The sequence below is a fragment of the Mirounga leonina genome, unplaced genomic scaffold, assembly GCF_011800145.1.
Source record: "Mirounga leonina isolate KUSES-001 unplaced genomic scaffold, KU_Mleo_1.0 Mir_418, whole genome shotgun sequence".
NCBI classification, from domain to species: Eukaryota; Metazoa; Chordata; class Mammalia; order Carnivora; family Phocidae; genus Mirounga; species Mirounga leonina.
The window spans coordinates 3028605-3054430 of record NW_023270739.1 but is presented as its reverse complement, the minus strand read 5'-3'; the positions used below and the strand labels follow the sequence as shown (position 1 = coordinate 3054430).

Below are 25826 nucleotides of genomic sequence, written 5' to 3'. Positions count from 1 at the left end.
CGGAGCCCTGGCTCAGAGCAGGAACTCAAGAGCTGCCTGTTAAACGGAGGACTGTCTCTCAGCAGAATGGAAGCCCTGTCTTGCAGAGAGGAAGGACAGTTGGAGGCAGGAAACTGCTCTGGCCAGATGGAAATCTCTAGATTAGTGGTCACCTCGCACACTGCTCAGGAAGGAAGCTCGTAATCCGGCCTGTCATTTTATTGAGGGTGTGGGGTGGCATGGCATCAGGTAAGGGAGGAAGAGGCTATGACAGAATCTGAGGATGAAAATGGGAAGATCCAGGTCCTGTCCTCAAGGCTCTCCCCGGGGACAGTCACTGTTTGAGCTGGGTAATGACACAGAGAGGCGCTGGAAGGGGCATAACCGTGGAAGGTGAGCCCTTCTGAACTTCGAATCCCTTGTGTCTACAAAATGAGCAGCTCCCTCTCCAGCCTTGGTCTGAACACAGTGGCGGGATCCACAAGGTAAGCAGGGGCCAGGGTGCTTTGTGAACCTCAAGTTCTGAATAAACACAAGGGACAGCGCTGACAGCTGGATCCTGAGAGGTGGAAATAAAACAACAGTTACGGTTTACTGAAGGAGCTGCCCCTTCTCTGCACGGCCACCTCGCTCCCTGACACCTACTCTGAACCAAGGCCCCATGCTAAGCCCCACAGATGACTTGTTTCAGCAATGGGGGAAAGATGAGCAGCTGGTCCAGACCCAGCTGTACCTGCCTGGGGCCCTGCCCGTCCAGGATCCCTCAGCCGGTGGCCTGGCACCCCCATCTTCTGAGGTCAGCCATCATGTAGAAGAGCCTGGCCCACAGCACACCCTGGAAAGCCCCACTCTCCGGCTTCTGTCCCAGGAAACCCTGTAACCTACCCAGCTCCCCCCCTGTGTTGGGAAGTGCACTCTGAGCACAATCTGTACCCATAGCAGCGTTCTGTTGCTAAACTCCCTAATCTTCTGAGCGTTTTACTAGGGAGGGAGCGGGGGTTAAAACCTGCGCCATGCAGCACCTCTAGTTATTCCTGTTAAAATCCGAAATTCGAAAGCCTGCCACATGTCACCATCCAGTCTTACCTGACGTGCTACACAGCCAAGCTTACAGATAAACAACTCTCCGCGTTGGAGCCCACAGTGTAGAGCCGCAAGGCCTCTGATGTGATGGGCGCTTTACTCAGATCTGGGCCCTGTAGGGGCTGTTCTGAGTTAGACTGGCAAGTGTAGCACGTCCTATGGACGACAAGGGCTGCGGCGGGAGACTGGCACTGTCTGCAGGGAAGCCCCGTGCCACAGAGAAAAGGGAAGAAAGCCCACACAGCCCAGGCTGCTGGGTGAAGGCTCCCTGCTGCTCCCCACTATGAAGCACAGCCCCCCAGAACTGAACACGCACTCCTGCGCTGATCTTGTGAGATCTGCCTGGAGCGCCCGGGCGGCCCCCTACCCTTCTCCACGAGCTGCCTCCAGCGCCGTGCCCACTCGGTGAGCTGCTGTGCGTACGCCTTCTCGATGCGCGCCCGTTCGTGCAGGCAGTTCATGAGGTCGCTGCACAGACGGTGGCCATCGTCTATCCGCTTCACGGTCCGCTTGTAGTTCCCAACCTAGGAGACAGGACCACACCGTGAGGTTGGGGGCCCCTCCTGGGGGTGGGGCAGCCGGACCCTCACGGCTGCACAAAGAGCCTCCGTGCTAGCTGGGCTCCTGGGAGTTCATCCCCTCTCCCACTAGAAAGGTATCCTGCGTTGTTAGGTGACAAGCTCCCCATTTTTATTACTAGCAGCAACATTAAAATGTGGAGCTTCTCAATAACCACATGGCCAGTGTCCACGCTCTGACCTGTGGGTCAGGGAAGGAGACAGACCAGCACAGGAAGGGCTCTGATGGAGGGAAGTGAAGGGCTGAGGGTACCCAGAAGGGCATCTCATGCAAACTGAGGGGTCAGGGACAGCTACCCAGAGCAAGTGAGGTCTGACCAGAGAGACTTAAGAAAAAGAAAAAGAAAGAAAAAGAATTCAGTAACTCAGATTAAAATGATTTTATTTACTTATTTATTTGCCAGAGAGTGAGAGAGGGCACAAGCAAGGGGAGCTGCAGGCAGAAGGGGAAACAAGCTCCCCATCGAGCAAGGAGCCCAATGTGGGACTTGATCCAGGACCCTGGGATCATGACCTGAGCTGAAGGAACTGAGCCATCCAGGCGTCCCTAAAATGATCTTATAATTAATATTATAGAATTGGCGAAAGACCTTTTGATCATCATTGGTATAAACAGGTTTCAGGTGCCTTCCACTTAAATGTCATCCCATGTTGGGTTATTACTTCCCGATTAGAGCAATAAATACTATTTCCAACTTACTGAGCACCCAGTGTGTGCCAGGCACCACAGCAGGTGTTTTACACCTCCAAATACTGCCCTGCCCTAACGAGTAGGACTAACTGTCCCCCTCTTAAGAGGAGAAGAGCACGGCTTGGAGAATGACATCAGTCCCCGGATCCTGCAGCAGCAGGGGTTCAAATGGCTCCAGGTAGGACCGTCTTGACAGCAAAGCTCAGACTCTTACCTGCTTTGACGAGGGTTATGGTGAGTTCTGACTACTTTCTCTCACATGTGAAAGAGAGACTAACTTATCAAATATATAAAGAATAATTGACAAAATATTAGTGGCTAATTCAGAGTGAGAATCAAAGTGTTTAATATGTTTCACTCTTTCAGCAGTTGATTTGAAAGGAGAGCCTGCGGCTGACTCTGGAGCACTAGAGGAAATGTGGCAACAAAATGATCTGTTCTATTTCAACCTTTTCTTCCCCCGTCTTCAAAAATCTTAATCAACTTTTACCAGTTTTACCATTTCTAAAGGTCTCTGCCTGGCTGATCACTCGATTTCATCTCTGTTTGGGCTCAGTTGGGAAGCTCCTGGAGAACAGGGAGGACTCGTTCCCACTTCTACAGAAAAGGGGACAGTCCTCTCTCTCCCAGGTAGGCTGCGGGACCAGCGGCACAGCCCGCTAACTCCGACTTATGAATAGTTCAAACTACCCTAGTTTCTCCTATCCTGAGCTAACCAGGTGAAGGGGGTGGTGGTAGGGAAGACCTCACAGAGGGACAGAACACAGGGACCCCAAAGGAAGACGGGCAATGGGGGAGAAGGGGTTCTGGCCACTTCAGAAAGGGCTGTCCCTGAGGCCAGAGAGAACGCTGCTCCTCTGGGAACAGCAAGGACCCCTGGGAGTGAAGTGGCCTGGGCAGCCTTCTCCAGCAGGCATGCTAAATAGCTCTGGGAGCCCACATCAGCTGTTGTTTCGGCCTGGGGTGTGGCCAGGCTGCTACTCCTCACCAACACACAGACCTTTCAACTCTATCCTTCAGCAGCCCCTTTCTTAGCAAGCAAAAGCAAGCATTTCTTTCTCTTTTTTCCCGATTTTTATTTATTTATTTTTGAGCACGATAGAGAGCACAAGTGGGGGGAGGGGCAGAGGGAGAGGAGGAGAGACTCTCTCAAGCAGACACCCCGCTGAGCATGGAACCTGACAACATGGGGCTCAATCTCAATCTCGCCACCCTGAGATCATGACCTGAGCCGAAATCACAGTCGGTGGCTTAAGCAACTGAGCCACGTAGGCGCCACTAAAAGCAAGCATTTCACAACCAGTTGGAAGTGACACCGCATGCTCACTTCCCTTAAAATAGGGCCTTGCTGTCATTTTGAAATTTACATCAGGATGAAAACAAGTAACCAACAAAACACAACTCTGTTGCTGAGCTGGTGCCAAGAAGAACTAAGCTCATCACAGCTTGATTGAGACTTGACAGTCGGCAGGAAACCATGAGGCAGAGCTGGCTTTCATCTCACTCCCACCAACAATATTCACACGGGTAATCAAGATCACAATATGTTGGCTCTTCTCTGCTTTTCAAAACCCTGTACAAAGATTTAGGGAAAAGAAAATAGTATCTCCTAAAAAGGCACCTGTCGGTACGACCCTTTAGCGTGTACCTTAGCTGCCGTTCATATTTAAAGGACAAACTCTTAAAATCTAGAAGCAACAAGGAATACTGGCAGGATGTCTCCAGAAGCATGAGTTTAGGTCTAAATGCTAGCACTGTGATCACTGCTGAGGCAAGGGGAGAAGGGAGTGCTCATGACGCTCCAGCAACATCTGCCCCGCTGGTCTTTGCTGGGTGAAAAGGTTCCATGTGGGTGCGGGCCGGCCATCCCTTCAGTGCACACACAGGGACATACATCAGGTACCGCTGTGTCATCTCCATAAACCGCCCACTGCAGAGCAGTGTGGCCTTCCTGCTCCCCTGAGCAAGGCACCCGTGGTCGTCCTAAGAGCAGAACTACTGACCACTGTTTCTCGAAACTGAAATATAAGCTACATACGGTAACACTCACCCTTCACAGGTCTATGCTTAGCTGAGTTCGGATGAATGTGTGCCATGTATAACCATCACCATATCCAGGTGCAGAAACTTCCAACTCCCCACCACGTTCCCTGTGCCCTCCTGCAGTCAATCTCTGCCCCACACAGCCCTGGCAACACTGATCTGATCTGTGTCCCTCGTAGGGGCCAAGGGGCAGGCCGCCCCCAAACAGGCCACTTTGACATGAAGATTCTTTTGAGTTAAAAAGCAATCATTCCCCAGCAGATTCGGGAAAAGCTCTTTACCTCCCCCAAAGCTGTCTACAAAGAATTTAGATAGACAACCTGCTCCAGGAAGAGAGCTACCGCCATAGATAACTACATTATACTCTGAACTAGGCTTGGTGGACAGGGAGGGACCCAGCAAGGCCTATCTGATCAAAGTCCTCCAAGTCTCATTGTTTGTGAGTGGTCCAGCAAACATTTGTTTTCTAAACATTTAATCTTTTTGTTTATCATTTTCCCCTCAATTACATTCCTTCCCTTTGAAGTACTAGACCCCTACCCACTTCTTATCTCAGGATGACATAGATAACTCATTTTGCCTGTCTTTGGAATATGCCATGCCTGTGTGAATTCCCCATATATACTAAATTTTATTTTCTACTGTTAATCTGTCTCGTGTCAATTTGATTCTTAGTCTACCTAGAAGGACCTTGAAGGGGACAGGAGATTCTTCCTATCCAACACCCTTTATCAAGCTGTCCGGTTAAATGGAATCTCACAGTACGTGGTCTGGCTTTTGAGACTGATCCATGGTATCGTCTATGTCCGTAGTTTACTCCTTTTATTGCTAAGAGGTGTTCTGTTGTATGGGTACACCGTCACTTGTTTGCCCTTTCATCCTGTTGAAGGACATTGGGGTTGTTTTCAACTTGGGGCAATTATTAAAAAAGCCATAAACATTCACTGACAGGTCTTTGTGTGGACATATGTCTTCATTTCTCTTGGGTAAATACCTAGGAGTGGAATTCTTATACAGTAAGTATATGTCTAACTTTATAAGAAATCGCCGAACCATTACCCAAGTGGCTGTACATTCTGCATTCCTCACTGCAGTACGACGGTTTCAACGGCTCCACATTCTCACTAGCACTTGGAACTGCGTCAGGTTTGTTTGTTCAATATTTTGCCACTTTAGTATGCAGCAATTATCTCACTGTGATTTTAATTTGCACTTTCCTAATGTCTAGTGATGCTGAGCGTCTTTTCTTGATCCTGTCTGCCACCCATATGTCTTCTTTGGTGGAGTGTGTTCTCTTTTTTTTTAATACATTTTTAAAATTGAGGTATAACGATGACTGGTTTTTATAAAATGCAAGGTGAGTTAATTTTCAAATACATGACAAACTGATCATATGTTAAAGTGAGGGTCTATATGGTTAGCTATTTCTATTTTATCAGTCTTGTAATTTAAAACTTTCTCTCTTGCTTTTTAAAACACTAGTTTGTTTTGAGGTGGCCAAATGGCAAAGAACTTTATGCAGAAATTTAAAAAATAAACGAGATTTCTTCCAAACCTTATTATCAATTGATTTACTCACAGAATGCCCATTTAAAAACGAGGTCAGAAGCTATCTATGTTCCTAACTTCCTCGAAATTCAGGCTCACTCCCTCAGATACCAAGATACTAAAGACAGACCTCAACACACATATGGATGGATGCGCGGCTGGGGACACTGTCCTCTCCCTCGGGGACTTCCACCCAGCCAGAGGGAGGAGTGAGAGGTGGGGAAGGTATACTGGAGACAACATCCAAACTGAATTTTCAAGGACAAGTAGGAAACCAGCCAGGTTAAAGGTGAGGAGAAAGAGAAAGGTCTCCAGGAAAATGGTGAAAAGATGTACCAGCATGGGGACTCAGGCGTGCTGTCCATGAGGCGTGGAGCATTGGAACACAGGATGCAAGGGAATGACTAGCGACTTAGGGGGGTTGGGTGCAGCTGGGGGTGGGGGGTGTCAGATGATCATCCTGAAGGGTTCCGTGTTCGGAGGACTGGTGGGGTTCAGGAGGGTGAAGCTCCTGGAGGAAGGTGGGAGAGTGGCCTCCTCAGGCTGGGGCCATAGCACTGGGGACAGAGAGCGGGAAAGCGGGAAAAGGGACGGCTCTGTCCTCCAGGTGGCAGGTGGGAGCCAGATAGGGGTAGAAGGATCCAGTCAGTGCCCAGGCACCTCAGGGGCTGTAATCTATGCAGGCTGGGCTTGGGAAAAAGCCGAACCACCACCTCTGTAGAGTCCTCCAGAAGCCACTCTCCTGCCCCCCTCTTCCCCGGGGAGTGGAAAAAAGAAAAGAATAAACTGGGGGGCCAATGGGTGGGCCCAACCCCCAAGCTCTGCTGTCCTCCCGTGAATCCGAATCACTCTAACCTCTCTCCACCCACAATTCCCCACCCCAGGGCCTAGGGTCTCCTAGCAGCCTGCCCTCCTCAAGGCTCCCTACCTCTCCCTTTCCCTAAGTCTGGCTCCAGTCATTCCTCTGGTTTTCCTCCACTCCAGGCACTGAGAATCCAGCGTCAGACACACCTTGGATTTATAGTCCGCTAAGATGAGTCTGGGGCTGGAGTTGCAGCAATCCTTGTGCAGAAACATCCGCGTAATCGGGAATCAGAAGAGAGACAGTGGGCTCTATCTAAAACGCAGCAGGACTGTAATTACAGGGGGGCCGGGAGGGGGAGGGACTGCTCAAACAGGTCGCACCAGTTCCTCCTTTACCCTCTACATGTAAACAGTCTGGAACTGCCTTTCACAAGGACACAGGAGAATGCCTGCCTCTCTGACTTTAGAGACTACTTAGCTTGGCCAACTCCCTTCTGTGGATCACAGTGGCCAAAGGCAACAGGAAGGCTGGAGGATTTGGAAGTAACCCAGTGAGACCTCTGGGGATCCCAAGTGGGTGATGGGGAAAGTGAATGCCGACCTGCAGTTCCTCTGAGCCTCCACCCATCGGCCCCCCAGTTTATTCTTTTCTTTTTTTATTTTTATTTTTTTATTTTTTAAAGATTTTATTTATTTATTTGAGAGAGAGAGAATGAGAGAGAGCAAGCACATGAGAGGGGGGAGGGTCAGAGGGAGAAGCAGACTCCCCGCCGAGCAGGGAGCCCGATGCGGGACTCGATCCAGGGACTCCAGGATCATGACCTGAGCCGAAGGCAGTCGCTTAACCGACTGAGCCACCCAGGTGCCCCTCTTTTTTTTTTAAAGATTTTATTTTGAGAGAGAGAGCACAAGCGGGGCGGGGCGGGGGGGGAGGGACAGAGAGAGAGGGAGAAGCAGACTCCCCACTGAGCTGGGAACCTGAAGCGGGGCTCAATCCCAGGACCGCCTTCCTTCATGCGTCCCAAGCTGTGTGGACCAGAGCCTGCGGCGTACAGGACATCAAGCCCAAAGACGTCCAACTCTTTGCCCTAAGACGGTGTGGACTGGACCTTTGCCTTCCTCATCCACCACTCTTTCTCCACTGCCTTCCACGGGCTCTGACACACGGCTGGCACTCAACAAAAATGTAAGGTCGGACCGGAAGTGACTATTAGAAAATGCAGGTGACTATCTGTGTGACTTAGGGCCAGGCAAGATCCTTAAACAAAATTTCCAAAGTCAAAGCTGTACAAATACTTACATACACATGTGCCTATGTGTATAAATGAATTTTATTACATCAAAAATTAAGGATTTCGAGCGCCTGGGTGGCTCAGTCGTTGGGCGTCTGCCTTCGGCTCAGGTCATGATCCCAGGGTCCTGGGATCGAGTCCCGCATCGGGCTTCCCGCTCTGCGGGAGGCTTGCTTCTCCCTCTCCCACTCCCCCTGCTTGTGTTCCTGCTCTCGCTATGTCTCTCTCTGTTAAATAAATAAAATCTTTAAAAAAAAAAAAAAAAATTAAGGATTTCTTTTCAGAAACCAACACCATGGACAAAGTTAACAGACTGCAAACACTGTTTCCCAATTTGCTATGTCTAAATTGACAAGAGACTAAAAGGGAATATCCCAGGAAGTCCTATATATCAACATGAAAAAGACAGGCCCTGAGGGAAGTTGGGCAAAGGGTATGACTAGGGCAACTTCAGAGAGAAGCAAAGTCCGAGGGGCTCACAGCAGCAAGGGGCTCACCCTTGTGCAACTTGGGGGGATGCCCATGATCACAAGGCTCTTCACTCCTATAGAATGGCAAACCCGAGGGTGGGAAATGCCAAGTGTGGGGCAAAAGGGGCACACAGAACCCTTATTGTACGCACTGGTGGAAAACAGACTGGGGCAGGCCTGAGAATAAGCAGGCAGTAACTAAGTCATTAAGCATACACATGCCCCATGAGGACCGAGCAATTTTGTCCCTGAGTCATATCCCCACAGAAATGTTCTCTTGGGCCGCAGGCACGTAGGATCTTCCACCTGGGGAATGTGTGGGTGAAAGTGCGGCGGGGGCGGCGGGGGGAGGCACACCCACGTGGAGACAAGCAGCAAGAAGTGCAGGACTAGGTGTGGACACTGCAACCCGCACAGACCTCACCAGCAGTGGAGAAAGAGAAACAAAATGACAGCATGATGTCCTCGATGGGAATTAAAAATAGCTGCACACAAACAAGGCCAGAGACTTCACAAGAGCCGGCGCTAACACAGTCCTACCACTAGGAAAGGGACTAGAGTCAAAGGCAGGGAGAGAGCCGGCGAAGGGTGCGGGTGTGGAGTCCCAGCCTACCTGCCCCAGTTCCAGCTTTCTATTTAGGCTCAGCTTGCCTTCCCCACGGAGGCTTCCCTGACACCCGCTGTCCCTGCCGGACCACCAAGACGGAGGGCCTGTGTCACCTGCACTTGCAGACAGCCGAGACCAATTCCCCACCACAGGCTCCTGCTTGCTGGTCCACCTGGGAGCCACGAGGGACCTTCCACACACTGTCCCCATGGCCTGCAGCCACAGCGTGTCCCACGTGGGTCACAGCCGTGCATGTTAGCTTCCCTGCCCTAGCTGGACTGCAAGCCTCTGGCCACAGGCACCACGCACTGTTTTTCATCAGCAGGAGCATCATAATAGAGCATGTTTACAATTTGCAAGGCAGTGTGCTAACAGCTCAGCATGTGCCACCTCATTTAATCCTGTGACTATCCTTGGCAGTGGGTACTATTAGTGTTCCCATTTTACAGAAAAGGAAACTGAGGTTTAAAGAGGCAAAGTCACCCATGATCATGCAGCCAGAAAAGGCAGAGCCCACCTTCCAGAGAGGGTAAATTCAAGACTTAATGGGTCGTCAGGTAGTATGTGTGCTTCCAACCAGCCCCACGGGTCCCAGGGAAGGCCACAGGCGGAGTTCAAGACTGAGGAGTAATGTATGGGCCCTGCTCCTAATTCCACTGTGTGCCACCACCAAGGCTCATGTCAGGAACCCCAAGCCTGTAAACTATTAAGACCGCTTGCCAAAGACGACCTTGATTTCACCCTCAGAAGGCTCATGCCCTTTAACCTGTGACCCTGAGGCTGCTCCTTCTACATCCTGGAGAGGCGGGTTCAAGGGTGAGCCAGCTCTGCTGTGCTGACCGGACAGAAGGAAAAGCCCTTGCTGTTATCCCTCCCTCCTGGCAAGTCCATGGAGTCAGAGTCCAATGTTTTATCCAAAGCTGATAAAGTACACTGAGAGGCTCCAGGATATTCTCAACCAGCTTTCGGAAAGACAAGGATGGAAGATGACCCTTCTGGGATTCCTTAATGACAGTCCTGCAGACGGCAGCGAGATTGTCTGAATGAGTTTCTGTTATCTGTTTTGAGTCCCTCAGCCCCCTGCCCTCTCTGATGAGGTCACCTCTCAGCAGAGAGAGGCAAAGATCTGGCCCTGCCCCCAAATAAATGACCTTGTATGGGTCTCTCTCCCCAACTTTCTGTTTCTTCTGCTGTAGGGTAGAGGTAGAACTGATTTCATAAGGACTAAACACACTGGGCTGGGGTGGGTTTCTTCCCAGCCGGGTGTGCTCTTAGCCCGGCTCAGACATCACTTGACCAGACCTGGCCATTTCTACATCTTGCCCACTGGGAGACAAAATGAAGAGGGGGGACAGGATTAGATGATCTCCAAGGGCCCTTTGCAATTCCAGGATTTCTTTTTTTTAAAAAGATTTTATTTATTTATTATTTATTTGACAGAGAGAGACACAGCGAGAGAGGGAACACAAGCAGGGGGAGTGGGAGAGGGAGAAGCAGGCTCGCCGCCAAGCAGAGAGCCCGACGCGGGGCTCAATCCCAGGACCCTGGGATCATGATCTGAGCCGAAGGCAGACACTCAACCGACTGAGCCACCCAGGCGCCCCGCAATTCCAGGATTTCTAACTGAAGAGTCTGGCAATGCTACCAACTGGCCGGCTACCCCTGAAGCCCTCATAACTCAATTTTTGAGAGCCTGGCACCACCCTCTTGCCACACACCAATGTGTAATGAACACCTAACTCTGTGCCATGTGAGGAACGAGGGATATAATGGTGAACAAACTGTCAGTCCCTACCTTCCTGGGACTTACGGTCAGATAAATAACCCAATTACAGATGGCCACAAGTTCTGGAAGGAACACTCTGGGTGGTCGGGACTGCCTGAAGGAAATGATGTTTGTGTTAAGAGCAGAAGGGAACTCTGAGGGGCAAGGCTGCTTTCTGAAAGCTTGAGGCAGGATATCAAGGCCCACAGAGCATGAGCTATATGAGATCCCATCCCTTTGGGAAGTCTTCCCCCTCAGCTCATCTCTCCCTTGTTACTCTTTTTTTTTTTTTTTTTAAGACTTTATTTATTTATTTGAGAGAGAGAGAGAGCACAAGAGGGGGGAGCGGGAGAGGGAGAAGCAGACTCCCTGCTGAGCAGGGAGCCTGATGCGGGACTCGATCCCGGGACTCCAGGACCATGACCCGAGCCGAAGGCAGTTGCTTAACCAACTGAGCCACCCAGGTGCCCTCCCTTGTTACTCTTGTACGGACATCTACTGTTGCATGCCTAAATGTGCTAACAGTGGCTTCGAGGGCAAGTACTGAGCCTTCATTCTTCTCCACCCTCCATGCCAGGCACCCAGAGGGCACCCCGTAATATCTTCTCAACGCCCGAATGGTGCTGGGGGTGGGAATCCCCACTCCAGGTGCATAGGAAGGGACCGGGGAACTGCTAAGTGCTCAACTAGAGCTCAGCATGGGCAATGAAGTAACTCATGAGCCTTTATTTACCAAGTTCTTAATCCAGTGAGTCATTCCAGCTCTCCTCACAAAAGCTAAAAAGCATCGACTCTTAGAGCGTAACTCCACGGATGACAAATGAGCAGCTAGCTAACGCTTCTGCCAATCTGGAAAGAGCCACGTAAGCCCAATCCAGCAGGAGAGCCCCACTGCTGCTTCATTTATGCTGACAAGGCTTTCAGTCAAATCCAGGGTCCGAGTTAGTTTATCCCCGAGTCCACCTGTGTCCCAGGCAGGCCGGAAGCGCCTCCGGCCTGGGCCTTGCAGTGTCACCACTCCCCCGCCACATTCCTTGCAAGGCCCTGACAGAGGCCATGGCCTGCACACACAGGCAGGGCGTCCCCCAGGTGCCAGCACAGGACCTCCTACCTCAGCCTAGCCCAACCCCTACTCTGAACTTTCCTTTCCAAACGGGGCCACTATGGATTTTAGGGTTGTGAAATGTGCTGTGTGCTTGAAAGCACAGGGGAATAAGGAGTATCTGTGCCTTGCTTTCAGACTGTGCTCTGGCAGTCCTCATTTCTACAGGATTCCACTTCACTTAGTTCTCCCCTTTGCCTTCCAGCTCACCCACCCTCTGGACTCCCAACTTGCCCTGCACTGGAACAGAGGGTCTTAGGAGCTCCTCACCTTGGTGCTCCCCCGAACCACCACCTGGACTAGCCCTAACCTCACTGGGCCCGCCATCCTCAAAACGGGGTAATGCTATCTACCCGGCAGGACTCTGCGAGGGTTACAGACCCAGTCGCTGGCTGGCCTATTGCTGTTCACTGATCTGTGCTCTGGCTGACTCTGCCCCAGCACCAGTCCTGCCACTGCCCCCGGGCCTCACTCTGGGCCCAGCTCCGGTGCTCAGCTCTCAGCCCCCATGCGGACCGGCCCTGCCTTCCGATCCTGGCACTGGACGCATCAAGTAGGAGGGTGAAGAAAAGGAGGCTCCTCACGCTGCAAAGGCTCCCCGTGCTACATGGTAGCTTTAAAGCACAAATCCCTCGGGGCGCCTGGGTGGCTCGGTCATTAAGCGTCTGCCTTCGGCTCAGGTCACGATCCCAGGGTCCTGGAATCGAGCCCCGCATCGGGCTCCCTGCTCCGCGGGAAGCCTGCTTCTCCCTCTCCCGCTCCCCCTGCTTGTGTTCCCTCTCTCGCTGTCAAATAAATAAATAAAATCTTTAAAAATAAAAATAAAATAAAGCACAAATCCCAAACTTCAGCAACTTGAAAGATCAACCACATCATTGACCTTTAAGCATTCAAATAAAACAGGAAGACATAGAAACCCAGAAATCCCAGTTCGCAGATGTAACTCCAAAGGCAGAACGCATAAAGTGGAGAGGAAGGAGGTGTTGAAACAAAGTTATCTCAGAATTGAACTCCTCCTTAAGGGTGGTCAGCTGGGTTCGATACAACAAAGGCCCAGTGACACCCGTGGACTTGTCCATGAGCACAGCACACACCCTCCCTGCAAGCCGTCACCCCTAAGATTCCACCCTAGAGCTCAAGGTCTCTGGGGCACTCACACACACTTGTCCTTCAGCCAAGTGCCCAGGAAACACCCGGAGGACATTGCTGCCAAGTGACCAGGTCACACCCTCTTTGATTCCCCCTAACGCTCCAGGTAGGCGCTGGACGTGTGGCACCTCCCTGCCATAAGAGTGGCTCTGACCTCCCCGGGTGTCTAAGTAAGGGCTTGCTGAAGACTGGCAGCTTTTGGTAGAAACTCCAACAGTGAAAGGAGAATTAGAGAATTGTCTGAAATCAGGAAACCTCTGGGATACAAAGCCGAATTACCTGGTGGGGAAATTGCCAGATTGGAAAAGTGGGAATAGCACTTCCTCTAGGTAATGCCCCCTTCCTTCCGTGACCATCCCCTCCCCAAATTGCTGCTTTCACAGTATCCCATCTCTCCCTGAGTCCCCCGCATCCGAATCCCTGGTTCTACTTTCACTGATTCCTGTTACCAGCCCCCCTTCCAAAACACACACACACACACACACGCACGCGCGCGGACCACGAGCTCCCTTACCCCATCTCCATACCTGGGTCCCTCAGTGCCAGCCCCAAGCATTTGTATACAAACGTCTCTATGGAGCTAGGCGAGCGCAGTCTAATTAAGCACTCAAGAGGCCACCAGCTCTAAAATTGTATAATTTGTTTACTGAGTAGAAAGGTTAAACGTTTTATCTTACATCGCTTACACAAGTTACTCTGACATCAGTAAAATCAAGTGAGAAAATAATTTATCTTCAGAGGAAAAGCTTGACAGCAAAACAATTCTCTCAAGGAACAGCTCTTTTTATGGCACTTAGACAGGGGAGGAACAAGCTGGCACCAAGATGAAAGGCCACCTGACTCATCCACCTCTGCCTGTTCCCATGCAAGCAACATTCGCATGTGGGGCTCAGAAACAGACTAAATGAGGAGGCCACACGCCGCTCAGGCTCAGGAATCATGGGACCGTGGCCCCGTGCGGGTTATTGATTCTTGCAACCATCCTGGGGAGGAGGAATCTGCAAGGCCATGTCACTGCCTAGGAAACCGGGCAGGCTATATCTCACGTCTCTGAGCCCGCAGGGTCATACACTAGCAAACAGCGGTACCCAGGTCTGACCCCAGATAGGGCGTGACTTCATGTTTTAGCAGAAGTTTTAAGTATGTGGCACTCAGAGCAAATGAACATTTTTCTTCTCTGAGGAGCTCCTGGGAGGCTGAGACCTGAGGCAAGAGAGCAGTTCTAGAGGGAGGTGCCTGGGCCCGAATCCCAGCTCCACCACCTGCTATTTATGTGAAGCTGGGGACCAGAAAACCACCCAAGCCTCAGTTTCCCAACCTGTAAAATGGAGATCACAATCTCAGAAGGCAGTCGTGAGGCTCGAGAGCACCCATATAAGCCAGAGCAGGGTTCTGGTACAGAGCAGTAAGTGCTAGCCATTATCACTGTGTTAAAACTACACAGACCATAAGCATATGGCTTAGCGCATGCAGCCTGATGACTTATCAGAGCATGCGCCCATGCACAGGATAGAGGGGTGGGGGGGACAGAAAATCCCAGCTCGCCTAGAGCCACCTCTGGCACAGCTCTGGCGTGCCCACTCAGGAGGGAGAGCCTCTTCCACATCCTCACAGCGCTGCATTTGGACCACTTAAAAGTCACTTCTGGGACGCCTGGTTGGCTCAGTTGGTTAAGCATCTGCTTGCAGCTCAGGTCACGATCCCAGAGTTCTGGGATCGAGTCCCGCCCGCGTCAGGCTCCTTGCTCAGCGGGGAGCCTGCTTCTCCCTCTGCCTGCCGCTCCCCCTGCTTATGTGCACGCTCTCTGACAAATAAATAAAATCTTAAAAAAAAAAAAAAGTCACTTCTGTCTGCTTTATTCATGCTGTATCCCCAAGGCCTCAAACAGGGCCTGGCACATAGTAGTGCTCTACAAATGTCTCCTGAAAGAATGATTTCTGCTCACTATTGTGGTTATTTGCATACATATTCTCATTCCAAATATTTCATTGTAAGCTTATGAGCAAAGCATGTCTTGTTACCTAGCATTAAACCTCTTCCTTTCTCCGACTTACTTGTGCATTCAAATCCACAGTCATTCAGCGTGTCAGCACCGCCATACTGAGTCCCGGGGACGCAGGTGAGAATCACGTCCTTGCCTCAGGTTGTTCAGAGCCCAGAGGGAGAAGAGAACAGTGAGACTACACACTGGGTGGGCAGGCGGGAAGGCTGCCTAAGGCTGCCAGAATGGGTCAGGGAAGGCTGCCTGGAGGAGGAGCTGGGAAAGCAGTGGAGATCAGGTTGGAGGAAAGACAACCAGGAAGGGAGGCAGCTTCCTTGTGGACAGGCACCTAGAGAAGGAGCCCAGGGCAGCGCTCCTCAGGAAGCACCAGATGGCCCAGGAGCTGCCAACACATGCTTATGCCTTTGATATGCTATAGAGTATGGTTTTACTTTGGGGCTTCCCACCCAGGGCAAGGAATCATATAGGTTTGCTTTTCTGGATGAACTGGCCTGGCTTCAGGGTAGAGAACAGACTGAACACGGCACAGGGGAGGCCAGTGCCCTAATGCCCGCTTGTGACACAACAGATATTAGCTTGCCTGAAAGAATGAATTAATGGTTCCTTTAGAAACTTCAGGGAAATCAAGGCATGCCACCAGCCTGCTGGGAGCTCTGCCCGAGCACAGCAGGATGACAACGAAGCTGATACACCCACAGACAGGCCATCATACAGGGAACTCGGTCCAGGTCTGAGAAAGTGGGGGGAGGTGGGGGCAAGGCAATTTATTTCCATGCGCCTTGTGCTTCCACTCACCCTTGCTGCCCTGTAACTGCCCAACACAGCAAATGTTGGCTCTGGGGTCTCAAGACTAGGTACTCATCTTGGGACCCCAGGACTCAGCCACGGGTCTGGACCATGGCAGGTGCCACATCAGGCTCCATGGAACCCACACACACAGGGCAGTGGCATCTTCTAAATACGTTACCTACAAAATTGTTCTAGAGGGATGGGAAAAGTGCATGCCATTCCATGTGGCCGGCTTTCCAGACAAAACCGCGCTCCGTGTGGAGATGTTCTCATGTGATACTCTGTCTCCACAGTCGGACAAGAAGCTGCAGGGAGAGCCTTCTCTGAAGGCGATGGTAAATACCGAGAGTCACATGCTAATTCTTTAGGGCTAACATTCTTAGAACATTTTCAGCAAGATATTTATGTTCTCTTCATCCCCCAGATACTCCTCTCCTCAAAGGCTCTTTGTGCCCACAGAGAGTGCAGTACAGGTCAGCCCCCGCCGGGCTTCTCCAGGGAGATCTGAGCTCTAACCGCACATATGGCTGACAGCTGAGCAGAATCTCCGCCTCGGGGATGAGGCAGACTCAGGACCCAGTTCCTGAAATTAGCAGTTTGCCCTCCCAGCCTGGCCACCAAGGAGGCCTCGGAGACTTGCGCTGCAGCAGGCCTGCTGGCGACAAACCCACCACTGTGTGCCCAGAGCCCACTGAAGGCAGAGGAGGCCAGGCTCTCCTAGGAAGCCCTGGTGACACCTGAAAAGCCCCACAAACTGCAGCCTAGGCTCTCTCTGTACCCCAGGCCCTAAGGCCTATGAGAAGACCCAGACTCAGGGCCTAGAAGCCGAGGATACAGTAGGAGGGCCCTCAGGCTCCTAGAGTGAGCCAGAAGACTTGCCAGAAGTAACTGACCTGCCCTACCGCACGCTGGGAAGCCTGTGAGGAGGACACGCCAGGCTCCAACTTGAAGAAGTCACCCACTTGGGGAGCAGCCTCCCCTCGGTCCCAATCTACCCAATCCCACATGACTTTTGGCCTCCAAAACAGCCCTGGGCTCCAAAGAATTCAAGGTCTTCAGCCCTCTGCAAGGCCGTGCTCATTCTGGCTTCCAGACTTTGCTCCAACTCAGAATGCCATCCCATCTCAAAGTCCAGCCCCATCTACCTCACACGCCTTCTCTGGTGATGTCAGGCAGCAGGTCCTTCTCCTCTGAACGCCATGACACTCGGAGGCAGACTGTGGCTTGGCCCCACACTGACCACTCCCCCTTCATGGGGGCCATCGTCTTCTCTCCTCCAGGAGCCTTCACTGCGGGAATCAGAGCCCACTTCTCTTTTCTAAATGGCTTACTCTAAGTGTTGGGTAATACAGAAAGTGTCCCCTCCAAATACTTCCATTTGATATTAGTCCCTGTGGGTAATCTCTCCTCCCAGGACTTGCTCACCCATTCATCTAGCAAACACATGAGTGCATTCATCTAGCAAACACATCCTGCTCATCTTCCAATGCACTTGCCTGCCCCACCCCCAGCGGGAGCCCCACTTCCTGCCGTGCCCCCCCAGCAAATCTTACAGCACTCTACACAATGATCTGTCTGGTGTCAGTCTCCTCCCATGAGAGCTTACCTCCAAATGTCACAGCCAAAGGCTCCTGGAGGACAGGGTCATGTCCCTTCTGTGCAGGCACACAGCCAGCATGCAAAAGATGACCCACTCCAGGAAGTACCTTTCAGTGGAAAGGAGTAAAACTAAGCCCAAGGACTTTTCCACCTCAAGACCACAAGGCTTTCTGCAGATCTGTACAGGTCTGTGGGTCACATCAGTAAGAAGACACCTGCCATGGGAAAGGGGGACCCTGCTGACAGCATGGAGAGATGCGCGGCTGGCAGCGTGTACCCAAGTCACTCACAGCCGAATGGGGTGGGTTCCCCCTGAGGAATCGCTCCTCTGTTCAATGAGCAGCCATCAGGGGGGAGGAGGATGACAGCACTGCTGACTTCTACAAGCTGAAGAGTAATTTCAGAGGGAGCAACACAAGATGAGCGGGGCCTGACTAGAAAATAAACCATTGGCCTTAGCATTCCTCGGGCAAAAGGAGATGTTCTTGTCCACTGACATTATCGCAGCTAAGGATTTAACAGGGAGCCCGAGAGCTTAAATCAGCGACAGGACTTGTTAAAGCCACTTGATTTAATACATGCTGGCAACTTTTTTTTTTTTTTTTTTTTAAGAAGCAGCTGAAGATTTCTGTAATAGCACTATACTTAGCTACCTAATTTCTGCAGAGCAGTTTCTGCCCTCAACTGGGTAATTCAAATGATGCTGCCAAATGCACGCTGCAGGCAGATGATGTGCTGTGCGCGTGCTGGTGACCTCCAGCTCCCATGTCAGAGGGACAGAGCTACCCTGATGCTCTACACCACTTCACACGTGTTCATTCCTGAAATCCTCACAATATCACGATACAGGTACCATTTTTACCCCCACTTTACAGATTGGGAAACTGAGGCAAAGAAAAATTAGTAACTTGCCCAAAGTGCCCCCCCTCCGCCCCCAGGCAGGGAGTCAAGCCCAGGCCACCTGGCTCCAAAGGATGCACCTGAACCCGTCCGGTTGCCTCCCCTGGCCTATCACTCGCAAGGCCCGCCGGGTGTGCAGCCGCCGCACCGCCATCTAGCTCACGGCGGGCACCGATGAGTCCCGGGTGGTAATGTCACTGCAGCTACAAACAGGAAGTTCCCCACAACTTTAAAGGATTTCAGCTAGTTTTGGTTCAGTGGTGAAAGTAGCAAGGACCTGCTTTTCCAAAGGCCAGCCTCCCAGGAGCCCCCAGGAAGGAGCGGCACATCACGGCTGGCTCCCCGAGTGCTTCCGCAGTGCTGGCGAGACCACAGCCTCCTGCGGGCAAGCGAGACGTGTCTGCCCGTGAACTGGACCTGCACACGGAGGCTGAGCGGTAGTCCTGAGTTCCAGCACTGTCCCAGAGGCACCTCCAAGCTGTATCTTGTACCTGCCGGCTCTAACACAGCTCCGGGTATTTCACCCTCACCCCCGCCAACACCCCCCAACACCCTGGCGCCGTGAGAATGTGCCTGCCAACGCCAGGGAGCCCCTGCTGCGGCGGCTGGAAGCCAGCCCTGACCCTATCGCCGCCCTGTCCCTTTTGTTGCCTTCTGTGGGATGTTTCCCGGGGCAGATGCATCTCTCTGGCTACTGAAGTCTGAGCTCCGTCCTGGATACCCACCAGGAAGGCCGCTACCAGCCGAGCGGTAAGGACTCGGGTTGTCACATGTCCCACCGGAGCCTCAAAGGACCTAGCACATAGTAGCTGCTCATGAAACATACCCTTTTAATAAAATGAAGTATTCAGCTAAAAGTCGATAATGACCTTCTGCCCAACTTTAAGAAAAGTGTTAACAGAATTTTTTTTTTTTTTTTTTTTTTTAAGATTTTTATTTATTTGAGGGGCGCCTGGGTGGCTCAGTTGGTTAAGCGACTGCCTTTGGCTCAAGTCATGATCCCAGGGTCCTGGGATCGAGCCCCGCATCTGGCTCCCTCCTCGGCGGGAAGCCTGCTTCTCCCTCTCTGACTCCCCCTTCTGGTGTTCTCTCTCTCTCTCTTTCTCTCTCTCTGTCAATTAAATAAATAAATGAAATCTTTAAAAAAAAAAAAAGATTTTTATTTATTTAAGAGAACGAAAGAGGGCGCCTGGGTGGCTCAGTTGGTTAAGCGACTGCCTTCGGCTCAGGTCATGATCCTGGAGTCCCGGGATCGAGTCCCGCATCGGGCTCTCTGCTCGGCGGAGAGTCTGCTTCTCCCTCTGACCCTCCTCCCTCTCATGCTCTCTCTCATTCTCTCTGTCTCAAATAAATAAATAAATAAAATCTTTAAAAAAAAAGAGAGAACGAAAGAGGGAGAGAGAGAATCTCTCCCACACTGAGCACAGAGCCCTACACAGGGCTCCATCTCAGGACCCCAAGATCATGACCTGAGCCAAGAGTCGGACGCCTAACCAAACTGAGCCACCCAGGCCCCTGAAAAGTGTTAACAGAATTTTGAGTTCCTTGCCCATCTTTTTTAAAACTGGGCACCTGTGACCACTGTCTCTATTAGACAGTAGTATCACATGGTATTTGCTCTCAGACAAAATTATACACCTAATCAATCAAAGTCTATAAAACTAATGTGTGCTAGTCCCCAGCAAACCCTGAGAATCCTCCCCATCTCGTGCACCGCTCGAGCATCTGGGGTCAGGAAAGCACCCATGCGGGTGCTGATGTGTATATTCTCATTTCATCCTGCAGCTTCCCTCAAAGACCAGTATCACCCCCATCTAGAGATGTAGACCTGAGGCTCAGATCAGTCAAGCAACTTGCCCAAAGTCACACAGCTAGCAAGGGAACAGCTGGGATCAGGACCCAGATCTTTCCAACTGCAAAGCTAGTGCTCCTTCCACTAAGCCCCCAGAGGTTTTTTGCCACAAGAACAAAAATGGACTTTCCTTTAAGCAGCAGGCAGGAAAAAGTGGGCTCAGGAAGAATGACTTCCAGAAAAAACAACCCCCCCCCCAGTATCTAATCAGGAAAGGAGTTCCTCGAGGGCCAAGACTCACAGGAAGATGCTCCGACAGGCTTGAGGGCAGTTGTTCAGCCCTCTGGCCACCTGCCCGCACTGTCCCCCATGATGTCACATCACCACTGTCCACTCTTCCGCACACAAGTCAGAAGTAACACTGCCTCCCCGGCCAAGCCCAGTGATAAGTGTATGCAGCACCAAGTCACATCTTGGTGACATGAGAAGGAAGATCTGAGATCAGACAGACTGGTAAGACCCTGACAAGTACCTCTAGCCTCTTTATCACTCTTTTCTAGCCAGGTAAGTTCACCACCTGCACTGACAGCTTAGCCACGTCTGCCGCCATCTGGAGCAGACCACAGAGGCCTGGCCTGTTTGGGGTCTACTCATCTTCTCCCCCAGGTCCGGCCAAGAGAAGCCAGGCCTGTCAGGCGCCATCAGCCTGGTCTCTGCATTCGTGAGGATGCGAGCGTGGGCAGTACCTCCCAGAAGCTATCGCTGGACACTTCTACTCCAACGGCATCATCGTAAGCGACAGACATCTCTCCGGGCAGTGAGGGAGCAGCAGCGAATGCTTAACGCAGAGGTCAACTTCAGATGCTCAAAATCCACAGACACACCTATAAAAGAAAAGCACACTGTTGCAGTTTCTAAATTCCTAAGGTAATAAGCAAGCCATCCCCGACCTACAACTTCCATTCCCATCACTGCCTTAGTACAGCACAGTCTCAAATGTTCCCTTGAGGTGAGAGAAAAGTCAATAACAACATATACATATGCATATGTTACATGCGTGTGAATGTGGGTTTCACATTAACAAGTGAACCTTCTCAACATCTTACTGAAGAGCTCAAAGAGCTTTCTGGAGAACAGTGCATGTTCTTAGACCAACAGACTGATAACCTTACTAAACAATCTTCCTCGTCCCGTGGAGAGAAGACAGAGCACATGTGAGAAGAACACGTGAACACGGGCAGAATCCCTGCATCTCTGGGCTCGCCGGGCCCCAGCCTGCCCTACCCACCCGGCAGGACCAGGCCCTACGGTAAGACACGAGAGGAAGTGATCCACTCTGGACACCTGCCTCCACCCCCAGCTACTCCCATGTTTCACTTGTGTTGGGCACTGTCTACCCCCCCCCACCCATGACTGATTCACCTCAGCCACCGAAGCCCCAAATTCAGACCAGTTTATTCAGATACTGTGTGAGGGTCAGCTAGAGAGATTAAAGACAAATAAACAAAAGGGATCATTTCTGGGTCATGAGGCAATGTTCTAAATCTAGGCAAGGGTAAAAGGACAATTAACCTCTTTGTAGAGGGAGGAAGCTGAAGGACTCCCTGTGACACTGACGATCACAAATCATTGTAATGCAACGACCCATCCACAGCCACATGAGACTCCCTGACTTCTTGGTGAAAAGTCCACCTTCCTTTCCATCACCCTGTGTTCAGATCACACAGCCAGAGATCTGGAACTTCCCTAATTACCATGGTCAGGAGTCCAAAGCCTCAGCTTTGCCCAGGTAGGGTGGGGTGAGCAGAGTGATCTACACTGTTACACCTACAAGGTGCAAGACTTTGTTCTAGGTACTTTTCCATATGGGATCACATTTAATTCTCACAATTCCCTACAAGACAGTCTAGAAGCATGGTAAGGAACAGGAACACAGGCTCCAATCCCAGACCTACTACTCACTAGCTGGGCAACAGTGGGCAAGTTACTTAACCTCTCTGTGCCTCAATGGCCTTATCTATAAAAGAGTGATGAATCTGAAATACACATCACGGAATTATAGTGAGGGTCAAATGAGGCCAGACATGCAGGGGTGGACATGGTAAATTATAATGTAATTGTCATTAGATAGTAATTATTATCACTATCATTCCCTTTATCTCTCTAGTTGAGAAAACTGATGCTCGGGGAGGTTAAGTAACTTGCCCATGGTCATCCAAGTAATGAATGGCAGAGACAACATTTGACAAGTTTGTTAAGGTAATGTTCTCTCCATCGTACCAAAAGGTTTTCTAAAAACTATCTGAAGTTTAAATAAATCTGGTGTCTTATAACCTAAGATCTAGGGGCTATTTAAAGGGCTTAATCTGATGGATGTGACAGCTTCTAAAGTTGAACACAGCACTGTATGGCCAATAAATTCAAAGAGTGGATGACAGTACTTCAAAGCCAAGTGCCCCAACGGCACGCACACTATAACCAGGCAATTGTTCGGGCACCATGTGCACACTCTTCCTGCCAGCATGCTGTCTGGACCTCTGCTCCATCATCACAGGGAGGCATGTCATTGTAACTCCAGGATATCACAAAGGCCGACAGGCCGCTCTGGCTGGGCCCTGGTGCCACGTTTCACAGCACCCCTTCTCTAAGCAATCCTATGCTCTTGGCCAGGGCCCTCCTGGGAGCACGCCAGCCCACATTTGCAGTGACAAGAAGTCTTCTACCCAGAGCAGCTGTCTCTGCTCCAGGCTCCTTAGGAAATACCTGGGGTTTGGGCTCAGGTGAGTCTCAAAGTGGCCCAATCGAGCCACTGGCTGGGCTGCCTAGCCAGCTCTGGGAATAGCTGCAGGGAGCAGGTGCAGGGAGGAGTGGGTGCCTGCTCTGGACGGAGAAGCAGCTCGACACCTGAAAAGTTTAGGCAGAGGGATTCATTTTCTGCCGGGATTCAGCCATGGTTTAGACACAAATAGATGGTCCATTCTGCGTAAGATTTATTAAGAGCCTACTGAGTGCCAGGAGCCAAGAAGAGGTTGCCCCTGGGCTCAGCACAAAAAGACAAACTCAACTCCTAGGAGAAAGAACCTGAATCACCAAGGAACAAAACCAAGTGACTCTGGAGCTGCAGAGGGCTTCAGAGGTGAGGCATGCTCCTGGCTGACCAGCAGGAACAAGGGGAGTCCAGCTTTCCTCGCCCAAGTCCCATGGTGGGACATACCCTATGTGGTAACGCTCCCTCAGCCCGGGGCCCTGTACCCACCCCAGCACTGTGCTCAGCAACTGCGACAGTCCCCAAGGTGACAGCTCTACGGGTGCCAAGCTGACCTGGGCCTCAAGGACACAGCTTTCAACATTTCACCATGAAGCGTGATGTTTGCTATACAGTATTTTAAAATACCACTTTTTAGGTTAGAAAGGGTTTTTTTAAGATTTTATTTATTTTATTTATTTGACAGAGACACAGCGAGAGAGGGAACACAAGCAGGGGGAGTGGGGGAGGGAGAAGCAGGCTTCCCGCCGAGCAGGGAGCCCGATGCGGGGCTCGATCCCAGGACCCTGGGATCAGGACCTGAGCCAAAGGCAGACGCTTAACGACTGAGCCACCCAGGCGCCCCATAGGTCAGAAAGTTTCTTTCTACTACAATTCTACTAAGAGCTTTTATCACAAATGGATGTTTACATTAAGATTAGCTTAATTTGGGCGCCTGGGTGGCTCAGTTGGTTAAGCGACTGCCTTCGGCTCAGGTCATGATCCTGGAGTCCCTGGATCGAGTCCCGCATCGGACTCCCTGCTCAGCAGGGAGCCTGCTTCTGCCTCTGACCCTCCTCCCTCTCATGTGCTCTCTCTCATTCTCTCTCTCTCAAATAAATAAATAAAATCTTTAAAAAAAAAAAAAAAGATTAGCTTAATTTTTCCTTAAATGTTTGGCAGAATTTGTCAGTGAAGTCACCTGGGCCTGGAGCTTCCTTTAAGCACTTTTAATCACAGATTCTGGTTACTAGGGAAAAGACCATTCATGTATTTTCTATTTCTTTGTGTGTTGATTTTGTACAGTTGTGGTTTTCCAGGGAATCCAGGTGATTTTTTTTTTCAAATTTATTGGCATAAAATTGTTCATACTATTCTCCTAAGATCGTTTTATTTATTTTTTAAGTTTTTTTTTTTAAGGTTTTATTTATTTATTTGACACGTAGAGAGAGAGAGAGAGAGCACAAGCAGGGGAAGCGGCAGGCAGAGGGAGAGCGAGAAGCAGACTCCCTGCCGAGCAAGGAGCCCGATGCGGGGCTCGATCCCAGGACCCCGGGATCATGACATGAGCTGAAGGCAGACGCTTAACTGACTGAGCCACCCAGGTGCCCCTCCTAAGATCATTTTAAAGACTGAGGGAGACCCGTAGTCGTGCCCCCTTTTCATTCTTGACATTAGGTTTTGGTGCCTTTTGTCTTGATCAGTCTCATCAGAGATTTATCAATTTGTATTTTTATTTTTCAAAGAATGCACTTTTAGTTTGCTTTCTTTCAAGTGTCTATTGAATATTTGTCTTCTTTTTCCTTGATTTTTTCCCTTTATTAATTTCTTTCCTTCTACCACCTTTGGCTTCAAGTTGTTCTTTCTCTAACTCTGGACATGGAAGCATACATAGCTCATTACTTTTCTGCCCTGTCTTCTTTTCTCATAAGTGCATTTAAAGCTATAAATTTCCCTCCAGGTGCAAATTTTAGCTATATTCCACAATCTCATTCATTTTTCATAATAGTCCCATGAGGTAGGTATTCTTACTCCCTTTTCACAGATGAGAAACTGAAGGTCAAGTAACTTGTTGAAGGTTTTAAACGGTGATAAACGGTGAGATCATGACTCAAGACCAGGTTCTGTGGTTCTAAAATGCAAGTTCTTCCTATTATAGTACATGACACATAATGAGCAGTTTGTGGGTATTTTGAGTAAACTGCTATGAAAATACCAGGAAAGCAAGAATGAGAGTGCTCTCCTCCATAGGGTATGGGACAAGTTAGAAAGGGACTTACAGGCAGATGGGCTCTGCATGGGCGCCCATGAGAAGAGCTTCCTATCCGTAAGTGGGGAGGGTGGTCAAGATGGGTCAAGGGAGACCAAGGAAATCCGTGACTGGTGATTTTACAAAAGTAACAGAATCAGCTCCCAGCCTTCAAGGCTCACACAAGAAACGTCCTCCCGAAAAACAGTGAGATTTGTTCTTTTACGACCAGAATTTGTGGCACAATCATCAGCCACTTTTCCTGGACCCAAATGACCTCCCGAGTCACACCAGCCATACCCAGGCTCAGAGATGGAGGAGACGGGAAGAAAGGAGGCCAGAAATTATTGGCTCAGTGACAATGGTCTTATGTGAATTTAAAATTGGAAAGAGGGGACAACCTGCCATTGTCAGCTGCTCATGGTGAGCCGGATTCATTCTTTCAACAAAGGTCTAAGTTTCAAGAACTGAGCTAGTGCTGGGAATACAAATAGCCCATGAACTAGGCCTCAGTTTCTTTTAAATGAAACTGAAAATAGCTAAACTGGACTAGACTAGTGGGAAAATCTTCAGGAAAGACCCAAATATTAAATTTGTCAAATGCAAACAGAGGAAATATTTGTTGCCTTTTTAGTGCTG

At 50.5% G+C, this 25826-nt stretch overlaps 1 protein-coding gene across 5 annotated transcripts in view; it reads right to left on the bottom strand.

The window, feature by feature from the left end:
* PACSIN2 (protein kinase C and casein kinase substrate in neurons 2) overlaps positions 1-25826 on the bottom strand; it is a 135065-nt gene that overhangs the window by 19423 nt on the left and 89816 nt on the right. For all 5 annotated transcript variants that reach the window (XM_034987357.1, XM_034987354.1, XM_034987358.1 and 2 more), the window contains exons 2-3: positions 20940-21077; positions 1430-1586 (exon numbers count right to left, since the gene is read on the bottom strand). In XM_034987357.1, the coding sequence (XP_034843248.1) occupies positions 1430-1586; positions 20940-20999 (217 nt within the window). In that variant the 5' untranslated portion in view covers positions 21000-21077. The remainder of the gene's footprint in view (positions 1-1429; positions 1587-20939; positions 21078-25826) is intronic.